This window comes from Ictalurus furcatus, chromosome 1 (genome assembly GCF_023375685.1).
Source record: "Ictalurus furcatus strain D&B chromosome 1, Billie_1.0, whole genome shotgun sequence".
In the NCBI taxonomy this organism is placed as follows: domain Eukaryota; kingdom Metazoa; phylum Chordata; class Actinopteri; order Siluriformes; family Ictaluridae; genus Ictalurus; species Ictalurus furcatus.
In genome coordinates this window covers 35,418,173-35,442,398 of record NC_071255.1, presented here as the reverse complement: position 1 = coordinate 35,442,398, position 24,226 = coordinate 35,418,173, and the positions used below count along the sequence as shown (strand labels likewise).

At 44.1% G+C, this 24,226-nt stretch overlaps 1 protein-coding gene across 1 annotated transcript in view; it reads left to right on the top strand.

The window, feature by feature from the left end:
* kmt2ca (lysine (K)-specific methyltransferase 2Ca) overlaps positions 1–24,226 on the top strand; it is a 196,657-nt gene that overhangs the window by 142,203 nt on the left and 30,228 nt on the right. The window contains exons 20-31 of the mRNA XM_053624820.1: positions 595–759; positions 2,708–2,817; positions 4,202–4,306; positions 4,867–5,079; positions 8,672–8,800; positions 13,142–13,261; positions 14,736–14,860; positions 17,465–17,660; positions 21,234–21,320; positions 21,589–21,636; positions 23,379–23,516; positions 23,913–23,942. Of these exons, the coding sequence (XP_053480795.1) occupies positions 595–759; positions 2,708–2,817; positions 4,202–4,306; positions 4,867–5,079; positions 8,672–8,800; positions 13,142–13,261; positions 14,736–14,860; positions 17,465–17,660; positions 21,234–21,320; positions 21,589–21,636; positions 23,379–23,516; positions 23,913–23,942 (1,466 nt within the window). The remainder of the gene's footprint in view (positions 1–594; positions 760–2,707; positions 2,818–4,201; positions 4,307–4,866; positions 5,080–8,671; positions 8,801–13,141; positions 13,262–14,735; positions 14,861–17,464; positions 17,661–21,233; positions 21,321–21,588; positions 21,637–23,378; positions 23,517–23,912; positions 23,943–24,226) is intronic.

Genomic DNA, 24,226 nt, shown 5'->3' with positions numbered 1-24,226 from the left:
TCTGTCTCTCTCTCTCTTTTTCTGTCTCTCTTTCTCTCTTTTTCTGACTCTTTCTCTCTCTTTTTCTCTTTTTCCTTCTTTTTGCTTCTCTTTCTCTCTTTCTCTTTTTCTGTCTCTCTCTCTTTTTGTGTCTCTCTTTTTGTCTCTCTCTTTCTCTGTTTTTCTGACTCTTCTCTCTCTTTTTCTCTCTTTTTCCTTCTTTTTCCTTCTCTCTTTCTCTCTCTCTTTTTCTGTCTCTCTCGTTCTCTTTATCTGCCTCTCTCTTTCTTTCTCTTTTTCTGTCTCTCTTTCTCCTTCTCTCTCTCTTTGTTTCTCTCTCTCTCTCTCTCTCTGTCTCTCTCTGAGCTTTATTGGCATGACTGTGTTGTACCCCTGTGTTAATTGATTAACACTGATTAATACACATTCTAGTTTATTATAAAACGCATTTAAAACATAAAAAAAACATTTATGGGAACAAACGCAAAAAATAAACACAAATGACTGTAAAAGAGATCAATGGCAAAGAATTCAATATAAATATGTATCTCTCACACTCTCTCTCCGCCTCTCTCTCTCTCTCTCTCTCTCTCTCTCTCTCTCTCTCTCCTCCAGGTGTGTATCGTGTACTCAGTGTGGAGCCACATCCCCCGGGCTGCGCTGTGATTGGCAGAATAACTACACACAGTGCGGCCCGTGTGCCAGCCTGGCCGTGTGCCCGGTGTGTGTGCGCGGGTACAGGGAGGACGAGCTGATCCTGCAGTGCCGGCAGTGCGACAGGTGGGCACTTCTCCACGGCACAGGTGCCCGGTTTGGCACGAGCGGGAGCGTCTGTGGGGAGAGTAGGGAAATTAGGAGCAGGGAGGCACGGCCATGTTTAAATCTCTCCGAGTCGTGGATAATTAATTACGCTCGGGTCGCTGTTCTGCTTTTAAGCTCTCGACAGTTTCAGTGTTGTCTCTGATCTAATACATCAGATTAAACTGATCTCGGTCGTTATTAGACCACGTTACCCCTCGCAGGTGTCAACTCGCTCGTCTTCTTTCACCCTGTGGGCGTGGCTAACTAGTTACCCCCAGAATATCACATGAATCCGAGTGAAGATGTGGAGGAGATCTCCTTCTTCTTCTCCTCCTCCTTCTCTCCTTCTTCTTCTCCTCCTTCTCCTTCTTCTTTCTTCGTCGTCTTCTCCTTCTTCTTCTTCTTCTTCTTCTCTTTCTTCACCTTCTTCTTTCTTCTCTTTCTTCTTCTCTTTCTTGTTCTTCTTCTCCTCCTTCTCCTTCTTCTTTCTTCGTCGTCTTCTCCTTCTTCTCCTTCTTCACCTTCTTCTTTCTCCTTCTCTTTCTTGTTCTTCTTCTCCTCCTTCTCCTTCTTCTTTCTTCGTCGTCTTCTCCTTCTTCTCCTTCTTCACCTTCTTCTTTCTCCTTCTCTTTCTTGTTCTTCTCCTCCTTCTTCTTCTCCTTCTTCTCCTCCTCCTCCTCCTCCTCCTCTTTCTTCTTGTCCTTCTCCTCCTTGTTCTCCTTCTCGTTCTTCTTCTTCTCCTCCTTGTTCTCCTTCTCGTTCTTCTTCTTCTCCTCCTTCTTCTCCTTCTCGTTCTTCTTCTCCTCCTTCTTGTCCTTCTACTTCTCTCTTCTTCTCCTCCTCCTTCTTCTTTCTTTTACTTCTTCTCTTCTTCTTCTCCTTCTTTTTCTTTTCCTCCTTCTTCTGCTTCTTTCTTCTTCTTCTTTCTCCTTCTCCTCCTCATTCTCCTCCTTTCTTCTTCTCCTTCTCCTCTTCCTTCTTCTTCTCTTCTTCTTCTCCTTCTCCTCTTCCTTCTTCTTCTCTTCTTCTTCTCCTTCTCCTCTTTCTTCTTCTTCTCCTTCTCCTCTTTCTTCTTCTTCTCTTCTTCTTCTTCTTCTCTTCATCTTCTTCTCCTTCTCTTTCTTCTTCTCCTCCTCCTTCTTCTCCTTCTCTTTCTTGTTCTTCTTCTCCTTCTTCTCCTCCTTTGTTCTTCTCCTTCTTCTACTCCTCCTCTTTCTTCTTCTCCTTCTTCTTCTCTTCCTTCTTCTTCTCCTCTTTCTTCTCCTACTCTTTCTTGTTCTTCTTCTCCTTCTCCTCTTTCTTCTTCTTCTCTTCTTCTTCTTCTTCTCTTCATCTTCTTCTCCTTCTCTTTCTTCTTCTCCTCCTCCTTCTTCTCCTTCTCTTTCTTGTTCTTCTTCTCCTTCTTCTCCTCCTTTGTTCTTCTCCTTCTTCTACTACTCCTCTTTCTTCTTCTCCTTCTTCTTCTCTTCCTTCTTCTTCTCCTCTTTCTTCTCCTACTCTTTCTTGTTCTTCTTCTCCTTCTCCTCTTTATTCTTCTTCTCCTTCTATCTTCTCCTCCTCTCCTCCTTCTCCTTCTTCTCCTCCTCCTCTTTGTCTTTCTTGTTCTCCTCCTTATTCTGCTCCTCCTTCTTCTTCTCCTTCTTATTCTTCTCCTTCTCCTTTTCCTCTTCTTCTCCTTCTTATTCTTCTCCTTCTTTCTTCTTCCTCTTCTCCTTCTTATTCTCCTTCTCCCCCTCCTCATCCTCCTTCTTCTTCTTTCTTCTTCTCTTCTTCTGCTCCTTGTCTTTCTCCTTCTTCTCCTTCTACTTCTTTTTCTTCTTCTTCTGCTTCTTCTTCTGCTTATTATTCTTCTTCTTCTTCTTATTCTTCTTATTATCCGTGTTGTACTGCTCACATCGGGGTGTATGTAATCTTTCCCGGTCCTCAGGTGGATGCACGCGTCCTGTCAGGGTCTGAACTCGGACGGAGAGGTGGAGAACGCGGCGGATGACGGCTTCGACTGCACGATGTGCAGAATGCTGACGCTCCCGAACCCAGGTGCGTACGAGCGCTCTGCTCTGTGTGGAGCGTTCAGAAGAGATTTTGCCTGGCTGTTTATTAATGGAGTGGAACATTTTATTTTTTTTTTTCCCCGTCTTTTCTAATGCGTGGGAATATTATGTAATTATAATGTGTAAGAGCATCTGTCCGTGCCATTCTGCTCCATCATTGCTTTAATTATTCAGTGCTGCCGTCTGAGAAATGGAGAATCCTTCAGCTTCGCCTTCGCCTTCGCGTTTACCTTTCCCTCGTTTCTCTGACGCTTTTATCAGACTGGCTTAGAGTTGGGAAGAAAATCCCGTGATGTTGTTTATATAGTCCTGTCCTGAATAAGCTGTTTCACATAACAGATGTTTACATATAGATAACAGCTGAGTTTATAATAAAAATTACCCCGCTCAAAAGTTTACACACCCTCGATTCTTAATACTGGATGATCCACGACCGTGTTTATGTTTTGTGAGCGTTTTTGCGTTCACGGGTCCCTTGCTCGTCCTGAGCAGTGGCACCGCCCGCTGTTCTTCAGAAAAATCCTCCAGGTCCTGCACATTCTTTACCTTCCCAGCATCTTCTGCAATATTTAACTCCTTTCCCACAGCGCCTATATGATCTGTTCAGATCCAGCTTTTCACACCGAGGGACTCGTACACGACTATTACATATGGTGCGAATATTCACTGACGCTCAAGAAGGCGACACGATACACTAAGAGCCGGGGGGGGGGTGTAAACTTTTGAACAGGATGATCGGTGTAAATTGTTATTATTTTGTTTATAGTACCGCCCTTCAGACGCTAAATAATACACTTGCACGTCTCCCAGAAGACGAAATACTAAGAATTTTTCCCCGATCCTCCTGTTCAAAAGTTTACACCCCCTCCTCCTGGCTCTTAACGTATCGTGTCGCCTTCTCAGACGCCTCGCTTTAAGCGCAGACTGTTAGGGGATTGAGCTCATACACACCCGGCTGACTGAGACACAGGAACGTCAGCACCAGAGACGGGTGAGATCGATCAGGGTCTGGAGATAACGGAGTAACGGAGCCAGCTCCCGGGTTTGGCCGTCTCGGTTCGGAGATAATCCGCAGAACCGAGTGGAAGCCAAGTGCTCGTGGCGGCGTTGGAGCGACAGAAGGATGCGTCGGCATTTCAGTCAACAAAACACGTTCCCGGCCAAATTTAATCTATTAATATAGCAGATGTCCCAAATGTGAAATCTGATTCCAACCTGTTCTCATTTATAACGTGGTGGCTTCGGGCTGATGTGTTTAGTCCATGATGGAGCCAAACTGCATTATTGTGCATGCAGAAGGAGCCAAAATAAATGAATGTGACGGAAACCCCAATAATCGCGTGTGTGTGTGTGTGTGTGTTTGGTTCCAGGTGCAGGTCCTGTTGCAAAGCTCACCGAGAGCATCAGCAGCAGCAGCAGCAGCAGCATTGAGCCACCAGTGGTCGTACAGACTGCTCCGAGAATCAAGGAATATGGTAAACACACACACACACACACACACACACGCAATCAATTTTACTCTTAGGTTACTGTTTTTAAAGATTAAGTATGGGTGCAAACAAAAACCAAATTTTGGTTTAACAGTCTCCGATACGGACGCGTCGGTTTACAAGCGTAGAGTTAAATCAGAAGCATCATACTTTTAGCTCTGGTGAACTCCATGCCCAAGAGGGTTAAGGCAGTGCTGGAAAATAATGGTGGCCACACAAAATATTGACACTTTGGGCCCAATTTGTACATTTTCACTTAGGGGTGTACTCACTTTTGTTGCCAGCGGTTTAGACATTAATGGCTGTGTGTCGAGTTATTTTGAGGGGACGGCAAATGTACACTGTTACACAAGCTGTACACGCACTACTTTACATTGTAGCAAAGTGTCATTTCTTCAGTGTTGTCACATGACAAGATATCATCAAATGTTTACAAACATGTGAGGGGTGCACTCACTTTTGTGAGATACTGTACATTCCGACACATGTTATGTAAATGTCTGAGAATGAGGACAGATTTGTCGCATGTTCTTTCTCCCGGTCAGACTTCCAGAAGACGTACACTCAGGACGGCGTGTGTCTGACTGAATCGGGTCTGTGCCAGCTGCAGAGCCTGTCCGTGCCCTCCGGACGGCGCCGGCGGGCCAAACCCAAACTCCGACTCAGGATCATCAACCAGAACAGCGTGGCCGTGCTTCAGGCCCCACCGGACCCGCAGTCCGAGTTCACCAGGGAGGGCGACATGGATGACAGTAGAGGTACGCTCTGTGTGTGTGTGTGTGTGTGTGTGTGTGTGTGTGTGTGTGTGTTCGTCGTGTCCAGGAAAACGATTAGGATTTTTGTGACTCATGATTCGTCCTGTACTAGTCTTGTGTTTTTTCCAAAAGAACACTCTCTAGAACGTACTGTAAATGTCCCGCCCCCGGGGGCGTGTCTTGCTCTCCAGTAGCAGCCCGTTAGACGTAAACATGGTGGTGCTAGCGTAGTAGTCAGGACGCTGGACTGCTGATCGGAAGGTCCGATTTGAAGGCTTTGCTAGTTCTCGCAGGTTTATTTATATTGCGCAGGGGTGCGGCTTATTTCGGACGCCGCTGGTCGTCGACCCCCAAAGTCCGGTTCGTTTGTCTGGTGTGATTGCCGAGCCATGCCCAGGCCCGCTGGAAGATGTGGGCTCGGGAGCGGTTCAGTTGGACTCGGGCACGGTATGCGTCTGGCGTGATCGCTAACCGTGACCGATCACGAAACCCGAGAATATTTGGGTTCGTAACGGGTCCGGTTCTCACCTTATTGATGAGCGGGGATTGTGGTCAGCGAGTACAGCTGTTCCTGAGCCTAGTGCAAGCTAAAGAAAGACCCGTTCTTGGGTTTATTTGGGGATAAGTGGGATTTCTGCTTTTGTTTGGATCGCTCAATCAAGACGAGCGCGCCTTACGTAATTGATTCTTAATACGATGTCGAGTTGAGCTGAGGCGGTGGATGTTTCCAAGTGCTCGCTTCGCTCTGGTGTCTAATCGGCACACGGAGATGGAGAAGATGAAATGTATAACCCCATTACCTAAAGAGAAGGAACGGATAAGGGCTATCTGGAGAAGGAGCGAGACGGAGACGTGCTGTGGTGCTGGGAGTGCTAAACCGTGTAATGAATCCGACTTAGGATGGGAGGAAAAGCTTTGAAAAGAAAAAAAAAGGACAAACCCAGCAGTCAGTAAATCGTACCGTGAGCTCCTGGGCTGATCTCACCTAATTAATGAGGGCTTCATCCATCTGCAGGGCAGGAAAAGGGTTGGAGGATCTCCAGTGTCTCGCTGTAACAGTAAACAGGGTTCCTGGAAATCCTCGTGGGAGAGACAATAATTGATGGTGTTTGGGGGAAAAAAAAGTCAAGAATTTATTTTATTACCCTGTAAAATGATCAGGAGGCACTTCAGGCCAAAGGCTCTTCAGTATTATTTTTCCTTCATTTAATTACATTTAATATCTAATCTTTTTTTCTTTTTTTCTTTTTTGAACACGTAACATTTTACTGTCATACATGCGGTCGTCAGTGAATATCTCTAATTCTTATTCTGTTCATTCATGCTCAGTGAATGTCTCTATTTACTAAATACCAGTTCCATCACTTCTGACTTTTTTCCACATAAAGACTTATTTTCTTCCGAGATATGAAAACACTGTACAGATAAAGTCCACCTACATGACTGTAGATGCACCGAATTCAACCGCTACCGGCATCGCCTGATTCATTTTACTCAGGTTTTAGCGCTCCTTCTCCTCCTCCTCCTCCTCCTCCTCCACCTTCTTCCTCCTTCCTCTTTCTTCTTCCTCCTTCTTCTTCCTTCTTCTTCTTCTTTCTTCTTCCTCCTTCTTCTTCCTCCTTCTTCTTCTTCTTTCTTCTTCCTCCTTCTTCCTCCTTCTTCTTCTTCTTTCTTCTTCCTCCTTCTTCTTCCTCCTTCTTCCTCCTTCTTCCTCCTCCTTCTTCCTCCTTCTTCTTCCTTCTTCTTCCTCCTTCTTCTTCTTTCTTCTTCCTCCTTCTTCTTCCTTCTTCTTCCTCCTTCTTCTTCTTTCTTCTTCCTCCTTCTTCCTTCTTCCTCCTTCTTCTTCCTCCTTCTTCCTCCTTCTTCCTCCTTCTTCCTCCTTCTTCTTCCTCCTTCTTCTTCCTCCTTCTTCTTCTTTCTTCTTCCTCCTTCTTCTTCCTCCTTCTTCCTCCTTCTTCTTCCTTCTTCTTCCTCCTTCTTCTTCTTTCTTCTTCCTCCTTCTTCCTTCTTCCTCCTTCTTCCTTCTTCTTCCTCCTTCTTCCTTCTTCTTCCTCCTTCTTCTTCCTTCTTCTTCCTCCTTCTTCTTCTTTCTTCTTCCTCCTTCTTCTTCCTCCTTCTTCCTCCTTCTTCCTCCTCCTTCTTCTTCCTCCTTCTTCCTTCTTCTTCCTCCTTCTTCCTCCTCCTTCTTCCTCCTTCTTCCCCCTCCTTCTTCTTCCTCCTTCTTCCTCCTTCTTCTTCCTCCTTCTTCCTCCTTCTTCTTTCTTCTTCTTCCTCCTCCTTCTTCCTCCTTCTTCCTTCTTCTTCCTCCTTCTTCTTCTTTCTTCTTCTTCCTCCTTCCTTCTTCCTTCTTCCCCCTTCTTCTTCTTCCTTTTTCTTCCTTCTTCCTCCTTCTTCCTCCATCTTCCTTCTTCCTCCTTCTTCCTTCTTCCTTTTTCCTCCATCTTCCTCCTTCCTTCTTCTGTCTTCTTCCTTTCATGGATCGTGTCCTCACTCATGTCAGTGACACTCATGGACAGTCAATTTAAGGCTTTTTTTTTAATTTTTTTTTATTTTTACGCTATAGGAAAATATCAGCTGTAAATCACCCCTAAATCACTTGGGATGAGATCGTCACCGTAAATTATACTTCTGTAGTTCTCAGTCTTTACTTTACGTTCTACATCAAAATAAATAAATAACAAATCAAATGGAAGTGAAGTGTTTTGGTGCCACACTCTGTGCATCATGCGGCAGTCCCAGTTTTGTCTTCGTTACGTATTTTAGAACTAATTGTAAAAAAAAATGTGGACGTTTTATTTCTACTTTTTATTATTATTAGTATCATTGTGTTATTTCAGGCGTACTGTTTTAGGTGGGTTTTTTTTTTTTTTTTTTTTTTTTAAAAACGCATAGCCAAACTATTTACTTTTTAAAACTGTATAAGAATCAGAATTCAGACTGCACGTAGAAACTGTGATGAATTTCCTGGTTACGCAACTGCACTGTTTGACCATGTACTACAGTTATAGAAGGGGTGCATTTATTTATAATCGCACTATCCGGTGTCCCCCAGATGAGGACGGGTTCCCTTCGGAGTCTGGTTCTTCTCAATGTTTCTTCCTCACATCACCTCGGGGAGTTTTTCCTCACCGCCGTCGCCTCTGGCTCGCTCGTCAGGGATCGACGTACACGTTTCAAATCTATATCCTGAATTGATCATTTCCGGGAATTATGACCGTGTCTTGTTGTTTAAAGCGCTATACAAATAAAACCGAGTTGCGTCTGGATAAGCGTATAAATAATGCGTACATGAACGGGTTCGTTTGTCTGTTTCTTGTCGTTATTTGTCAGTAAAATCACCCTGAACAGTGTTGGATGATGTACTTGTTTATATTTCTGGGCCGGATGAGTTCAGTAGGAAGTATCGCGGGCTTGTAGATCGAGAAACGTCTGCGGTAGGAAGCAGGTGGCCCTCTCACGTGGGAGGTGCCGGATTGAAATACAGTCTCGCTCACACGTGTCGGCTGAGGGTCAGGAAACGTCGATAGAGATTTTAAAACTGTGTGTGTTTAACGCAGTAACCCTGCTAAGTGAGATTTTGCATTGCTGTATGCAGAGGGGGATCTGATGGACTGTGACGGGAAGTCTGACTCCAGTCCTGAGCGCGAGCCCAACGACGAAGAACCGAAAACCTCTGAAGGTCTCGATGGGATCAAGAAGAGGAAGAGGAAACCCTACAGGCCAGGTGAGGAAATGACGGGAAGGAGGGAACTATAGACGTGGGCATGAAGGGAGGGAGGGAGGGAGGGAGAGAATGGAAAGGAGTAAAAGAAAGAGTGCGGGAGAGAAAGGGAAGGAGAAGTGCACTTATCGGAAAGGACAGCTCCACTGGAGTGTGAAATGATGTGGCTGCACAATCCCAACCTTAAATAGCAGCCCACAGAGCTCCTGGCTAAGCAGAGCTTCTGAAAAAAAGAAAGAAAAAAAAACTCTTACTCTGAGCTCTAGGAAAAAGTAATCTCTTAAAAAGAGCTTATCTTTTTTTTTTTTTTTTTTTTTTTTTTTTAAGTACTTAAAGCAGTATAGCGGAATTTAAATATAACGTGCGTGTTAAGTGGGAGTTAAGTTTTGCACTCCTGTTCATTTTTCTCTCTTGAGCAGTCCCTGTTATCGTATGTAGACTGAAATGGTTTCCTTGGTGAGAATTCGCGTGTTATTTTAGCCGCGCGGTCAAAACTGAAGTCTTCAGCAGATATCGTATTTCCGAATGCTACTCAAAATATATGACGGAACGTAACGACGTTTTCAGAACCGGTGTGGAATGACCAGGAGTTTTGTCTTGTGTGTGTGTGTGTGTGTGTGTGTGTGTGTGTGTGTGTGTGCTAATGCTTTGTATTTGGCTAAAAGATCCGGTCGTACTGATTACGTGGGCGGTAACGTTAACAGCCTTTACCATTATAGCGGTGCTATTTTAGTTAACCAGAGCACTTCAGAGACAGAGAAAGGCTTCGGTAATCCTGTACTGTGAAACGATCTGCTGCTCCGGTTAAGGAGTGATAACGTGTTTGAGTTTTGGATACCGAGAAGAAGAGTTGGTGGGAATTTGAAAGGCTGATTTAAAAGGCTAGCACCTTTACTTTACTTTCCCCTGACTAAACTGGTCAGTCGTGGTTGAGTAAATCGAGACTGAACGCTCACAAGTTAGAATTCCAACAATCGTCTGAGGCTGTCGTCCGTGGCCGAGAGCCCCAGAGAGCAGAATTGGCCGTGTTCTCTGGGTGGGAGTGGCGGTAGAGTCTCTCTCCCCTGTCAATCATGAGCTCATGTATGCAGCAGAGGGTGGATAGCACTTTAATCCAAGTGTGTGATGGACCACAGAACCGGACCATGGAGCGATGGAAGAACGTGGTCTGGTCTGAAGAATCACGTTTTCTTTTATATCATGTGGACGGCCGAGTGCATTACTGTGCACTATGGGAAGAAGGCGAGCCGGCGGAGGCGGTGTGACGCCCTGGGCGTTGTTCTGCTGGGAAACCTTGGGTCCTGGCGTTCATGTGGATGTTACTTCGACACATCCCACCTACCTAAACATTGCTGCAGACCGAGTACACCTCTTCATGGCAGCGGTATTCCCTAACGTCAGTGGCCTCTTCCAGCAGGATAATTCTCCCTGACACACTGCAGAAATGGTTCAGGAACCGTTTGAGGAACATGACAAAGGTGTTGATTTGGTCTCCAAATTGACCAGATCTTAACCCGATCGAGCATCTGTGAGACGTTCTGGACAAACAAGTCCGATCCATCGAGGCCCCACCTCGCAACTTGCAGGACTTAAAGGACGTCTTGGTGCGAGATACCACAGCACACCTTCAGAGGTCTTGCGGAGACCATACCTCGATTGGTCAGAGCTGTTTTGTCGGAGAGGAGGACCCGCACAGCCCCTTCTACTGCTACATTAAACCGGATACAATCTTGTGAAAACCTGTTTGCAATAAAGATCGTTATCGGACGTATCGCTGTGCGTCCACATTGGTTGTACAACAGGGCTGTCGTTTATGAACATACTCCCCATTTCAGGAGAACATAAGCTAGCACAGGTTCCTGTATCAGTTTTACATGCAGCAGTTGCATCAACTCGTTCATCGCATTTTACTCGAGGCAAAAAGAGTCCCAGAAATAAACGAGAAGTGAAAGCTGCCCGGCCTGACACAGCAGCGGAAGGATCCCCGGCGTCTGCTGGGAACGTCAGACGTCTGCCTGTCAAATCTTTTGGAACAGTGTACTAATTATTTGTCCAAAGATTATGCTAATTTCCCCAATTACTCTTGCTTGCTTGCCTGTGTATGAAGAAAAGGCTTTGATTCGTTTACGGTGTGCCCAATTTCGATGGAAATACCCTTTAATTAAATGTGACTTTCTGCGTGGTGACGTTATAGCCGTGGTTTCATTCCGGATTCGCTGAAGTTCAGGACGCGAACAGCACGAGATAGGAATTTTACGAACGGGTTTATCCGTAATTGCTTTATTCCATTAAGCTTACGTTCGGATATCTCGAGATATAAGTGATACTCGGTGAATAAACAACGATGTGCTAATTAGCTCGTTTTTTCCGATTGGAGTATTCTCAAATCTAGACGTCTCCATAGATAGCAAGTTAAAGAGGGTGAACATGATTAGGCACGGACTCTGGTGGGGATGGATGGTTTTACTCTCTCACCTGTCAATCAGGCTGATGCCAGCTAATTTTGGGCATCTGCTGTAATGCCTAAAATAGCGCAGTAACTGACAGCAGGTATCTTGGAGGAAGCATGTCATTAACTTTTACTCTTCTTGGTTGGTACCAGCCTAACAAGGCTATGGATAGGACTAAATTGGGAGAATATAGGATAGGGAAAAAAAAAAACACGAAAATGATATTCTGATGATATCTTAGCTAAAATTACAAGAATTATGTTCAGAAATCCAAAAAAAAGGTCCTTAACTAATCTCTGGAAGACAACAGACAAGCCATTTTCTCCCACTTTCATCATTTCCTACTTGGCTCGCTCTTCCCTGCCAACTTTGAGAGCTAGCATGTGCTTGCTCTTAGTCGAATCGAGCCAGCCACTACAACTCTGAAAGCTAATGCTAATGCTAACTCACAGGGCAGTCGAAGACTACGAGGAAATCTGCCCTCTTCCGCATACCCAAGCTGGCAAGAGAGAGTAACACCATCCGTTCCACCCAGTTTACTTGCCTTGGACTCCCGGCCAGAGATAGCCGTGTCATCGTCATGTATAGAAGTCGCGATGATCAGGTGAAAGAGTTTAGCGCTCTTGGGTTTTGGCTTTCTTACTATTGCATGTGCTGCTTTATCATGGATTGATGTGTTGGCCTGAATTCTGTGCTGAATTTGTCAGGACCCTCAGGTAACTCAGGAGATATTTTGATAGCATCAGATTTAGGATGCATTTACATTTGGCAAATATATGTGTGTGTATATATATTTATATATATTTTATCCAAAGCAACTAACACTTGATCCGAGCAGATGAGAGTTCAGATGAATAGTCCGAAGCCCAAACCACCTCTGAGCCACCGCTACTATTAGTGAAGGAAATCTCGGGATGAAACGATCAGTGGTGCTAATCTGGCTATGCATCAAGTGAAAACTAGCAGGTGTGACGCCTTACTAATGAATGGCTACTTTTCAGGCATTATTCGCAACGTAGCATTTGTTTCCTTTGTGTTAAATGAGAAATAAAGGAATGGTTTCTTGTCCACTTTTCACTAATTGAGCTTTTTCTTGGCTGTGTTTTTCCCCGGTCGATAGGACCAAAGACATTATGGAGGATTGATAGTGCGTTGGGTTGGAGTTCAGACATTGGTCGGGGGATTTTCATTTATATCTTTAAACCTAACGTAGCCAGAGGACAACAAAAAGTCATTGAACAATTCTGGTGAATACTACTACTTCTTTTTATTTATTTATTTATTTATTTATTTTTTGTGGTTAAGGCTTTGGGCGCTTATGATTGGAGGATTTATGAGCTCATATCCTAGAACAGCCAAGCTACCATGCTTGGGACATTGAGCAAGGCCTTTAACCTTCAGTTGTACCCTGTCAGTTTGGATAAAAGCATCTACCAGATGAGCAAACCTAAATATGTAGTTTCTAAATTGTTTTACACAACTGGATTATGCACCATAAATATTATCTTATGGATATTTTGGGGCCTGTAGCTGTACCTCTTGGCTTAAAATGTAGTTGTCTCACCATCCCCCATTCACAACTCAAACCGGAGGCCAGTTTGTATAAGTGCTCATTGGCATCTCTGGGCTGAGGAAGCGGCACGGCGGACTGTGCCAGACTGGCTCGCCCAAAATAGGCTCACCTGAAATAGTTCCTGGAGTGCAGAGCAAAGCAAGGAGCCAAGATGAATCACCCTGCTGCCAGGCTGCAGCTCGTGAGTCAGCCTGAATAATAAAGATTAATGTCAGCGTTTCACTATCAGTGTCCCGCATTATTAATTCCTTACTGGATCCCAGTTTGGAGTTCATATTGGCATTTGTTTTTTTTTGATCCCCCATCACATTCTTTCTCTAGGTATTGGTGGGTTTATGGTTCGCCAGAGGAGCAAGACCGGGCAAGGCAAAACCAAGCGATGCCTGAGCAGGAAGGACTCCACTGGATTGCTCGTAGAAAACCCCACTGGGAAAGATGAAGGTAAGGTTGAAATTCCAGTCCAAATTTCTATTCCAGCCCTTGATAGCAGGGTTGCCAGTGTTGTGGTTTTTACACCCAGTAGAGGGTACGCACGTGACGTCACGGTTGCCGGAACTCACTGCGGACACGCCCACTGAGTGGCAAAAAGACTGATCGGCAGCGTTTATGTACAGCGTGAATTCCGTGTAAACACAGAAAAAATGCATCTAAAATAGGGAAAAAGTCTGACTGTGATAACCGATTCAACAAAAATTCAGAGCCACCTTTATACACAGTGCCAAAAAAACCATTCAGTCCTTTTTCACTAAGTCGAGCAGTGTGCGTGTAAGTTCTTCTGGCGTGTGGTACAATGATGAATAATTTGCTACATGTTTCTCTTTACACGCTGCCTATTTCCTGTTTCCATTCATTCTCTGACTGTGTTTTACCTTCAGGAATATATATAACCTCAGTAAGTGGAAGCAGTGTTAGCTACAAACAAACCAGGACTAGCTAGCTTACGGTTTTCCACATACAATTATAGAATAAAATACAAATATTTCTACATACCTGTCCACATACACCCAGAATGTTTATTGGTGTTCTTGTCACTTTAATTTCTCCAACCAATCCCGGCTTGAACTCGGACCAAGCTTCAAGGTATGCCTTCAGGCTTTGCTTAGTGTATTTCCCCGGCGTCGAAATCCGATTTCTGGCCACATGCCAACGTCCACAGGTTCTTGGGTGAGTTGTACGCGTCACTGTCGAGTCCAGCTGACTTTAATTTAAGCTGATAATCGTTAGTTATACTAGCTTTTTCGCAGCCTCCCCTATTTAAACCAGCCGTTTCGCTGCATGTTTTGCCGCTCGGTCCGGCCAAGGGGGCGCGTTCCGGCAGGGACGTCACGGCAACGCATACCCTGTATATATGGGATAATGCAGGTGGGAAAAGCAAGTCCAGAGGTGGTCAGATATTTTTGGGGATGGTGTATAAACAGTCAATAGCCACCAATATCTTGTTTTAAAGGAAGCAATTAGAATTGCATCTAATAAATTTCTGCAGACGTAGACTACAGCAAACAAAGAGAAAGTGTAAGTGCATGGAGATATATACAGATATATACTGTCAATCAGAACTGTGTGCACCCCAGTCGGTTTGATTCCCGGGTAAAGACTGAGAAAAAGAAGCAAGTGGGCAAACTTTTCGGGCTATATTCAGGTATTTTTATACTGTTTTTGAGATCTGTTTGGGTTGGAAATTTTACCGAGATCTGGCAACCCTGATTGGGGGCCCCATTTTTGTTTGGGAAAAAAAATGAATGAATGCGACATGTACAGAGCAAGTATGATGGATATCTGAATGGAAATCCACTCCGCAAAAAGTCCATTTCAGTATAGACCTGTTCTAAAAATGATAAAATAACAAAGCCGGATCTTCCATCTGCATTTTATCGATACGAGTGAGTCACACGTTGCTCCTCCTCTCGTTTCCCAGGCTGGAATGAACCCGACACCCCTATAGACGAGACGCCGCCTGTGGCCGAACCTTTAGAGAAGGTCAAGAAGAGGTACAGGAAGAAGAAAACCAAATTGGAAGAGGCGTTCCCCTCATACCTCCAGGTACGTCACTGCACCGTGCTTCTTTACCGTTCAGAAAGCTTGCGCCTTGGATTTAATGATTTACTAGCATCCGAGTTTCATTTCCTAAACAGAGCTCTAGTCCTGGCCTCCGTTCTTGCTTGCGTGCATTACTGAGTCAGCCGCGCCGTTTTCAGGAAGTGTTGTGTATATAATTCGGAGTTTAAAATGCCCAAATCGAGGTCACGTCATTGTAATGTGGACTCACGGTTTGTTTCTTCATGCTCCACCAGGCAGGTCTGTTAGATCAGTGGAGAACACGTTGAGTAATGGTGCCTGGAGACAGTACTCAACAAGCTGCATTTAGCCGTGATGTAACCCATAGCTGGAACCAGCGGTCAGAAGATCCATGTCAGACTTAGCTGTGTAGTTTGGGGGGTTTTTTTGTCTTATTGACAGAGAGAGACTGCTGAGAGCTGATGACGCCAGTAGCATTACTATAAAGCGTAACTATAAACAGTTAAAAGCGTGAGCATAGCAGCACCCAGTACCGCCTCGGCGTGGATTATTTCCATATAACCGTACGGCTCGCCGTGTGTTCTTCCATATTCCGAACTGTTACGCTTATTGTAATCACGTCTGGTCCGTCGCTTGAGTTTCCTCAGTATACGACTAACTGCGCTGTGCAGATAAACTCGCCTTGCGTCTAAACTTACTAATGCAAATGAATTTAACTGCGTAAACTTTACGTAAAGAAAACATCCACGATTTAATGAATTGTGCGGTCATAGAACCAGATTAACCGGATACTAACGAACCTTCTCGTATCTGGTGTTTGTCATGCAGCTTTTTAAGTTTCTTAAAAACGGTAAATAAGTACAGCGCTCGTCATTCTTTCCAGACTTAACTTTAACTCGTGTCCTGAGACCGTGGAGTTGTCGGTGGTTTAGCAGTTAAGGCTCTGGGTTACTGATCAGAAGGTCGGGGGTTCAAGCCCCAGCGCTGCCGAGCTGACACTGTTGGGCCCTTGAGCAAGACCCTTAACCCTCTCTGCTCCAGGGGGCGCTGTATCATGTCTGACCCTGCGCTCTGATCCCAACTTCCTGACATGCTGGGCATATGAAGAAAAGAATTTCACTGTGCTGTAACGTCTATGTGACCAATAAAGACTCCTTATCATTGTCATAACATCTTAAATTCCTGATTTCTTACATGTAACCAGAATTTCTAGTTAAAACCTAGACTTACAAGCCGTTCAGAACCTTAGAGCAGCGTCGTACTACCACCACCGTGCTTCACAGATGGCATGAAGGTCAAGAGACATCTTTTGTTTTTCTTAAATGTTTTTGAGCAGAGCCATCATTTCCTCCGTCGAAGCCTCCTCCTCTTGGCTTTCGGCACCGAATAAAAGCTATTCATCATTGTAGTTATATTTCTAAAAGCTACATACCCCAGTGGAGCAGGACTTGGGTTTGGCATTAACGTGAACAGATCTCCACTCGTCAGTGTCTGCTTTCAGAAGGATGCTCGTGCTCAGCGCTGGCAAGCCGGCCACGCATTAAGTGCACCAGCTGTCATTTTGGGCTCTTCTTGTTCAGCAAGCCTCAAATTAAACTTAAAGGTCCTCACCAGAGACACGACTTTAATCAATTATTTAAATCCCAGCGCATTAGGCTTTTAATGTTTTAGCGCAGCAGGGAGCAGTCAGATTGATAGTCGAGATCCGTCAGATATAGTGAAGTGCTGCGAAGTTACTTAGCACGAGAGCTCGTCTTTAACGTTTTTACGTCCGCACGTCTTCCTTTTACCGTCGGTGATAAAAGTGCGACTGTACTCCGAGCATCGGTTTGTATGTGGCGGGTTAAAATGCTCCGCTTTTCATCGACACGATGACGGTATTTGTTCGAGTGACATTACACATATTTGTGTCATATCTTCACAGAAGGGACGGTTTAATCTAGACAATAGGGTGACGTGATCTGATACCGGCGTTGGATGAAATTGAATCGGCGCTGATCCGTGACGGGCGATGATCACAGGCTAATATGACTCGAAGTTCTATTTACGTTTACTTAAGTAACCGTGGGGTGATGTAATAGGTTGTTTGTTTATTTGTTTATTTTTCCCTCCCAAGAGGATGTTCTAATTATTATTTTTATTTTTTTTTAATGAACGTATTTGTATTCATTTACTTATTTTAATTATACATGATATTTGATTATTTTTAATTCCACTTGTACAATCCCGGTTAGTTAAACACTTTCTGTAGCTTCTTGTTGATCCTGCGCAGTAGTTAAGCAGAAATACTGTGGGAAATGATTGCACTTACCGTTCGTTATATTATCGGAAACAAGGTAATTATCTCAGTTTATTTGTTTTAAACGGCGCTGTTTTTGGTTTACGCTTCTCATGTTGTTTAACCCGGCGTCATTTTTGAGTCACCTGAATCCCTGACACGCTTTTCTAAAATGTTCTTAGACTTCATGTAGGCTGACCCTTAGAGTGTTGTGGCCTACAACGTTGTACTCCCACCACCGTGCTTCACGGGTGCTGTCGGGTCAGATCGGTTCATTTCTAGAGAGCTGTCATATTCTGTGTCGGATCTTAAGAGTTCTTATGGCTTTTTGTGCTCGTGGTGTCTTCCAGGAGGCTTTCTTTGGGAAGGAACTCCTGGATAAGAGTAAACAGTGTAAGCAGGCATTGGAGACGGGGCCAGTAGAGGAGGAGGTGGGACACGGAGACAGCAAACCGCCCAGCGCCAACTCCAGCTTCCTGGATCCCTCTTCAGATCCGCTCCTCAGTGCCGCAGCCACTCCCATTTCCGGAAAAGCTGTGACTCTGCGTATGTTCATCCATGCTCACTCTCTCACTCACACACACACACACACACACATATATGCATAGATAGATAGACAGATAGCTAGACAGATACACAGTGCCCTCCACTAATATTGGCACCCTTGGTAAATATGAGCAAAGAAGGCTGTGAAAAATGGTCTTTTTTTTTATCTTTTGTTCAAAAGATTCACAAATTTACTCTGCTCTCATGGATCTCAAACACAACACAGGTTTATCAAAAAAAAAAATCTTTGTTAAATGTGTGGCACAATTATCGCGACCCCTATGAATTCATATGAGAAAATATATGGAAGTATTGATATTTTACTTCTTTTTTTTTTTAGTACACCTGGGTGACTAGGAACAGGAAATTGTTCAACCATGACTTCCTGTTTCACAGGGGTATAAATATGATGAAACACACAGGTCAGATTCCTTTAGTCGTTCATAACGACGGGTAAGAGCGAGGAATATAGCTGTGACGTGCGGCAAAAGGTTGTTGAGCTTCACAAAATGGGGCGTGGCTATAAGAAAATGAAACAAGCATTGAAAATGCCCATTTTCACCATCAGGGCAATAATTAAAAAAGTCTCTACTCTCATCCAAAAACAAACTCGAGCCGTGGTTGGATCTTCCAGCAGGACAATGATCCAAAACATCATTAAAACCAACACAGAAATGGTTTACTGACCACAAAATCAAGGTCCTGCCATGACCATCCCAGTCCCCTGACCTGAACCCCATAGAAAACCTGTGGGGTGAACTGAAGAGGAGAGTCCACCAGCGTGGACCTCCAAATGTGAAGGATCTGGAGAGATTCTGTATGGAGGAACGCTCTCAGATCCCTCGCCATGTGTTCTCCAACCTCATCAGGCGTTATAGGAGAAGACTCAGAGCTGTTATCTCGACAAAGGGATGTAGCACAAAGTATTGACTAAAAGGGTGCCAATAATTCTTCCACACCTATATTTAAAAAAGATAGATATTTTTTTTTTTTGGATAAACCTGTGTTTTATTTGCAATTGTTTGATATCCATGAGAGCAGAGTATTTTTGTGAATCTTTTGAACAAAATATCAAAAGGTTAAAAAAATAAAGACAATTTTTCACAGCCTTCTTTACTCGTATTTCCCAAGGGTGCCAATATTAGTGGAGCGCACTGTACATATATCTGTCTAAGTACCGTTCTTTTTTTCTTTTCTTTCTTTTTTTCCCCCTAATTTCTTCCTTTCTCCTGCCTTTTCTTTGACGCTCTCAAAATCACACTTGTGTATGTGTGTGTATATATACTTGGTGAATAGTCCTCCATCATTTGGGAAATAATCTATCTTTCCTTCCCAAATGCTGCCACATCAGATCCTGTTTTTCCTGCTGTGGGCTTCTCTGAAGTCTGTAGGGAAGGATAATGCGCCTTATCAGTTCATATTTCTCTTCTCTCTCCCACAGCACAGCGAAAAGCTAAAGCACACTATTTTATCTCCAAGCACACAGCACGAGGGCGTGTTTTTGTTTGTATTTTTTGCCAGAGGAAAAAAAAAAATGATGCAACTTTGGACCTTTTTTTTTTTCTTTCTTTTTTTTTCCCCTGTCCTCTTTGATCCTTAACAAGTATATTCTTGAAGGCAGTTCAAGAATAGGCTGATTTCAGTCAACTCATTGTCCACTGTGCCTCCTCATCCTCAGTTCCGTCATGCTTCATTTCAATCCTGCCCCACAGCCCAGCACTCATCTCGGAGCCCTCAGTGCTAGCCAGGCCTAAGCTGCACTTAAAACCCAATTTACCCGCTCTCATCCGAGTTCCCAGAGTTCCCCCGTCTGGCCACTTTGGAAAGGATAAAAGCCCCAGTAATCAAAGGCCCGTGTTTTGAAAGCGTCGCTCGTGTTCGATGGGGAGAAAACGCTTTTAGTTCGGCTCGTCTGTCCGAGGAGATGCACAGACAGTCGAGGCTATTCTTTAACTATCACATACATGTATTCTGCAGATCTTTTATTTCACCTCTCTCTTTCTTTCTTTCTTTTGATTAAGCTGGTTTTACACTGTGTGACTTCAGTGGTCTTTTAAGGTCGTTACTCGTCACACCGTCCGAGATCCAAATCCAGATTCTGTAACGGTTTTACATGTCCGATTATACGACAGAGATCCTCTAACGATAGACTTGCAACTAAAGAGAATGAATATGTTCTGCTTACATCATCGATCAGAAAGATCTGGACTCGGATAAACACGAGCGTTTTTCAATGTGAGCTTGAGGTAATAAGGATAGCATGTCACTGTATCTGTAGGATCGTGGCGAGTTTGGCGTCATCCTGTGCTGTCCTCCTATTGGTGCGTTTTAGTACTGACATTTAAAAAAAAAAAAAAAAAAAAAAGATTCCACACTGCCAGAAGCGTCTTCGGTCGCTTGCGGTGGCAGTAAACCAGTCACCGGTGAGCGTGTGGCGAGATCCATGATCAGAACGCCACTCTCAACTCTTCAACCGCGAAGGCGGGTCAGAAATCATCCAGTGTAAACCCGGTTTTAGCCATGAATTTGTACCGCATTGCTTGAACTTTTGTTTACTTTCTTTTAAGTTGTACCAAAGCTTGTGTGTCTGATCATAATCATGAGTGTCGTTTGTTTCAGATATTTCATTCACCTTTCAATCTTAAGTTTAATTGTACAGCTTTTGATTGAACACGATGTTTATCTTTATTTCGCCTCATGCTTCATTTTACGTTCGGTAGGGGTGTAACCATACATCGTGACATGATGCATCGATATCGGTGCAATTGCACCGTTTGAACGCTGGCCGTCCCAATCCGCACTACCCGTGGAGTTAAAATATACAGCGCGTACGCTGGTCACGTGATCACGTTCGTTCGTGGAGAGCCTGCGAGATGGTCTGCACTTGTGATTTGAACCTCAATTGTAAAAAAGCGCTATACAGATAAAACTGAATTGAATTGAACGATAGCTCCGGAATGCAGCGACTAACACGTGTCGTATGCGTCACACGACCACGTCATAATGATTTAAAAAGAGCTCTTCAGTAGCTTTCAAACGTCATCCCTGTGCCTCTGCGATCTACCATGCCTGAGGAAGAAGCTGTGGAAAGCGGGCATTTTAGCCGCCCTTGGAGCTCTATTTGTGCTCCGGAGCTCGTTATGCTTCAGGCGATCATTTTCAAAGTCACTTTGTTTATCCAGTCAAAATTTTCTGGAGAATTTATAAGTGTATTTATTATTATTAAGGAATGGTGAACCGTCTAGTACATTTTCTTCACAATATCAATCCTCTGTTCCTAGCCATTTCAATTCATTTCGGTTTACGCAGACAAAAACGCACGTCGTTTTGCGTTCTTTATAATTCCAAAATAAACAAGGAGTCGTCATTTCTCCTTCATTCAGATTCTGTTCAGATATTCACGCGTGCGGTATCGTGAATTGAATCGAGTCCTGCTCGGAGTGTATCGTTACACCCCTAACATTTCAGTACGTTTTCCAAGCACGATCTCCCAGGTATAGTGGGTGGTCTGTTTTATTGTAAGCTACCAAGATGCTCTTAGGCTCAGAAACCCCCTATTTTCTCAATCTTCAGCCAGTGCACAGGATCCCTTAACCGAGTTGGTTCTCCATTCGGATGACGATCTCCTCGGGATGCTGTCGGACGCAGGCCGCGATTCAGGTAGACCCCCATCCCCAGTGTAGCCCCTGGCTAAACCTCCTGGCTCTGTCCCTTTCTGCAAATGCTCTCGCTAACCCAAATCCTTTGACGGAAAGCTCAAAAGCTTTTTTGCAGCATTCTCTTTTGAGTTTCTTCTCATGTTGTTCACACACTTTTGTTCTTGTGTTCTTGGTTTGCTTTCATTCTGTGCATCATCTTTGTTTTGGCTTTGCTGTGCTTTTATTTTGATTTTAACGCTTTTGGTTTTGTCTGGTTTGGGTTCCCGTAGGTCTTGATTTATGCCCTTTCCAGGTGGACAGCTCCCCCTCTCCGTTCGGTAAGAGCTTGGTAGTAGAGCAGCTTTGGCTGTGAGAGTAGAGTTGTCCTGTTTTCTCACCCCCGAGGCCACTAAGCACGGCCCTTTCACTTTCTGGTTCTCTCGAGCTCTGCATGCCTCGTCCCTTGCCCTTTCATATAGACATACGCACTCATTCACTCACACTCCTCTGTGCTCTGGCTTTCCTTTTTTTTTTTCTTTTCACTAACCACTTAAGAAATGAAATTGCATGCAGCTCTACTCTGAAGCCGATGTGAGAATTGGATTGATGTCGGGGTTGACAGTCTCACCTCATCACGTCTGTATGTTTGTTTTTAGCGAGACGTGGCAAAGGTAGATTAACTAAGTGAAGCCTGCTCTTACAGTGACAGCTTCATAATTAATTTCTCTCTGAGTGCTAACCGCAGTGAAAGTGTGGAAAAGGAAAGGTCAGGTGTGGGTTTAACTACACGTACACAATACCATTAGTTGGCAGAGACACGTGCTTGTCGCTGGAGTAATGGCCTGACTGAGCAGATTGACAGGATGTCGAGGAAAGCAGTGTCTCGGATCGTTTCACTCGCATCCAGGACCAATTCTCGGAGCCTCTTAGGGGCGGGGCTCATAACAGCAGGTTTGCGTTCATGGATCAATTGCGCAATTCCTTACGTCACATTTGCTGCTCTCAGGTTTCATCCGTTTGCCGATTGATTGATTTATTTATTTATTTATACTTTTCGGTTCCAGCACAAGTGTTGAACATCTCTTTGTGGACGCGCGTCGTGTCATCACGCATGGATACCTTCACACTAGGAGATTTTCACAGCACTCGCACCACAAAGCTGGTCTAATTCCAGATCTCCAGTCCTTTAAAAGTCTGACTTTATATATCAGTAAGGTGTTCCATTTCCTCTGCTGACCGTAATAACACTTTCCCCATCATCGCCAGGCTTGAAACAGGAAATGATGCGACAAATTTGACCAGTCTGAAAGCGCCAGACTCGCACCAGGGTTCGCTTGAAGCGAGCCCCAGAATACCGGGGATCATTTCAGCATTCGTACGTCACCAAACATACGAAACTTTCATGGCCTGGGGGAAAAAAAACACAAGTGTGAAAATGAGCTCAACTTTTGGGAAAGAACATTGGGTTCATTTAAAAAAAAGAGTGTGTGGAGGTTTAAAAAAAAAATAATAATAATAATTTTATCTCCCCACTATATATAAATTTTTTGTTCAGTAACCGAATATAACAATCTTTCCACGATTTGCCGAAGCCAATCTCTGCCCTTTCAGGATTAATCACTGCAATTGCATATTATTCTTTATTGATTATGTCCTCCTCTCTTTTAATATGGCAGGATACTGTTCCTCTACTACCCCCCCCAGTTCGGTTTTTCTACTCACACTTGGTTGGCAGGCAACACAAATTAGGTTCCTGTTATTCACAGAAAATTGAGTTAAGGGGGAGGGAAGGGAGAGGGGGAAAGAAACATAAGCGTGTAGAAAAATTATTTTACCATGACAAGAAAGATTGGTCCTCACGCTCTTTTCCTTTTCCCCGTTCTATTTCTCTGTCTGAGCACTCAGACGCGGTAGAAAATAAATTGGTTGTCAATGCTGATTTTTGCCTTCCTAGTTTGACAGCTCTAAGATTTTTTTTTTCTTTTTTTTTTTCCTCCTGTTCTCTTGGGTTTGAATGTTAAGGAAATGTCCTTGTCTCTGTATGAATCTAATGAGAACGCAATACCCTTTCTTGCCCCAGCTGGTTTGGATATTGGCACCATTACTGATGACCCCTCAGGCCCACCACAGCCTGTTCCTGCCCGTGGACCTCGACAACTGCAGGAAGAACCTCTTGATGTGATTCTCAGCCCTGAACTGGACAAGATGGTGACTGATGGTGAGGATCTCTGATTAGTATGCGATCCTGGCTAATAAACGCGAGCCTGGAACACTCATATGTTTCTCGATGCCTGCAGTAGTTGTAGATTAAAACTGCCGACTTTCAAACAATACCTACATCCTCCTCCACATTAACCTGTCGGTTTGTCACTCACTAAATCGAGTGGCTCCCCAGTGTACCCATAGCGGTTTCCCATTTACCCATAAATCAACTAATCCCTACAATTAATCACGACTTCCTCCTTCCATCTTTCTGTAAACCTTACCCCCCCCGTGATGTGTTCAAATGTGTTGCTTAGAAGAAAACCTTCCTAACTAAGGAATCTAAACTGGCTTTGACACAGTGTTTGAACAAATTTCCATGTAATCTGATGTTTATGTGTTTGATTTTTAGGGGCTATTCTCAGCAAGCTCCAGATTCCAGGTATGTATGTCTAATTACCATTGTACTATAGTAATACTGGGGCAGTCTAACCAGGCCGTGTCTTCACGATGCATGCGTGCTCATAATGCAAAAAAAATAAATAAATTTACGCTTACTACACAGCGCATTTTAATGCAAACTGATTGTTTTGTCCTATTTTATTAGCACTTGAGCATTACTGGGTCACATGACATATGTACAATGTATGTAGGCTGTGCCTGTGCTAGGAACTTAGTAACTTACCTTAGTAAGACCCCCAGAAGTGTCACTAATCCGACATGTCT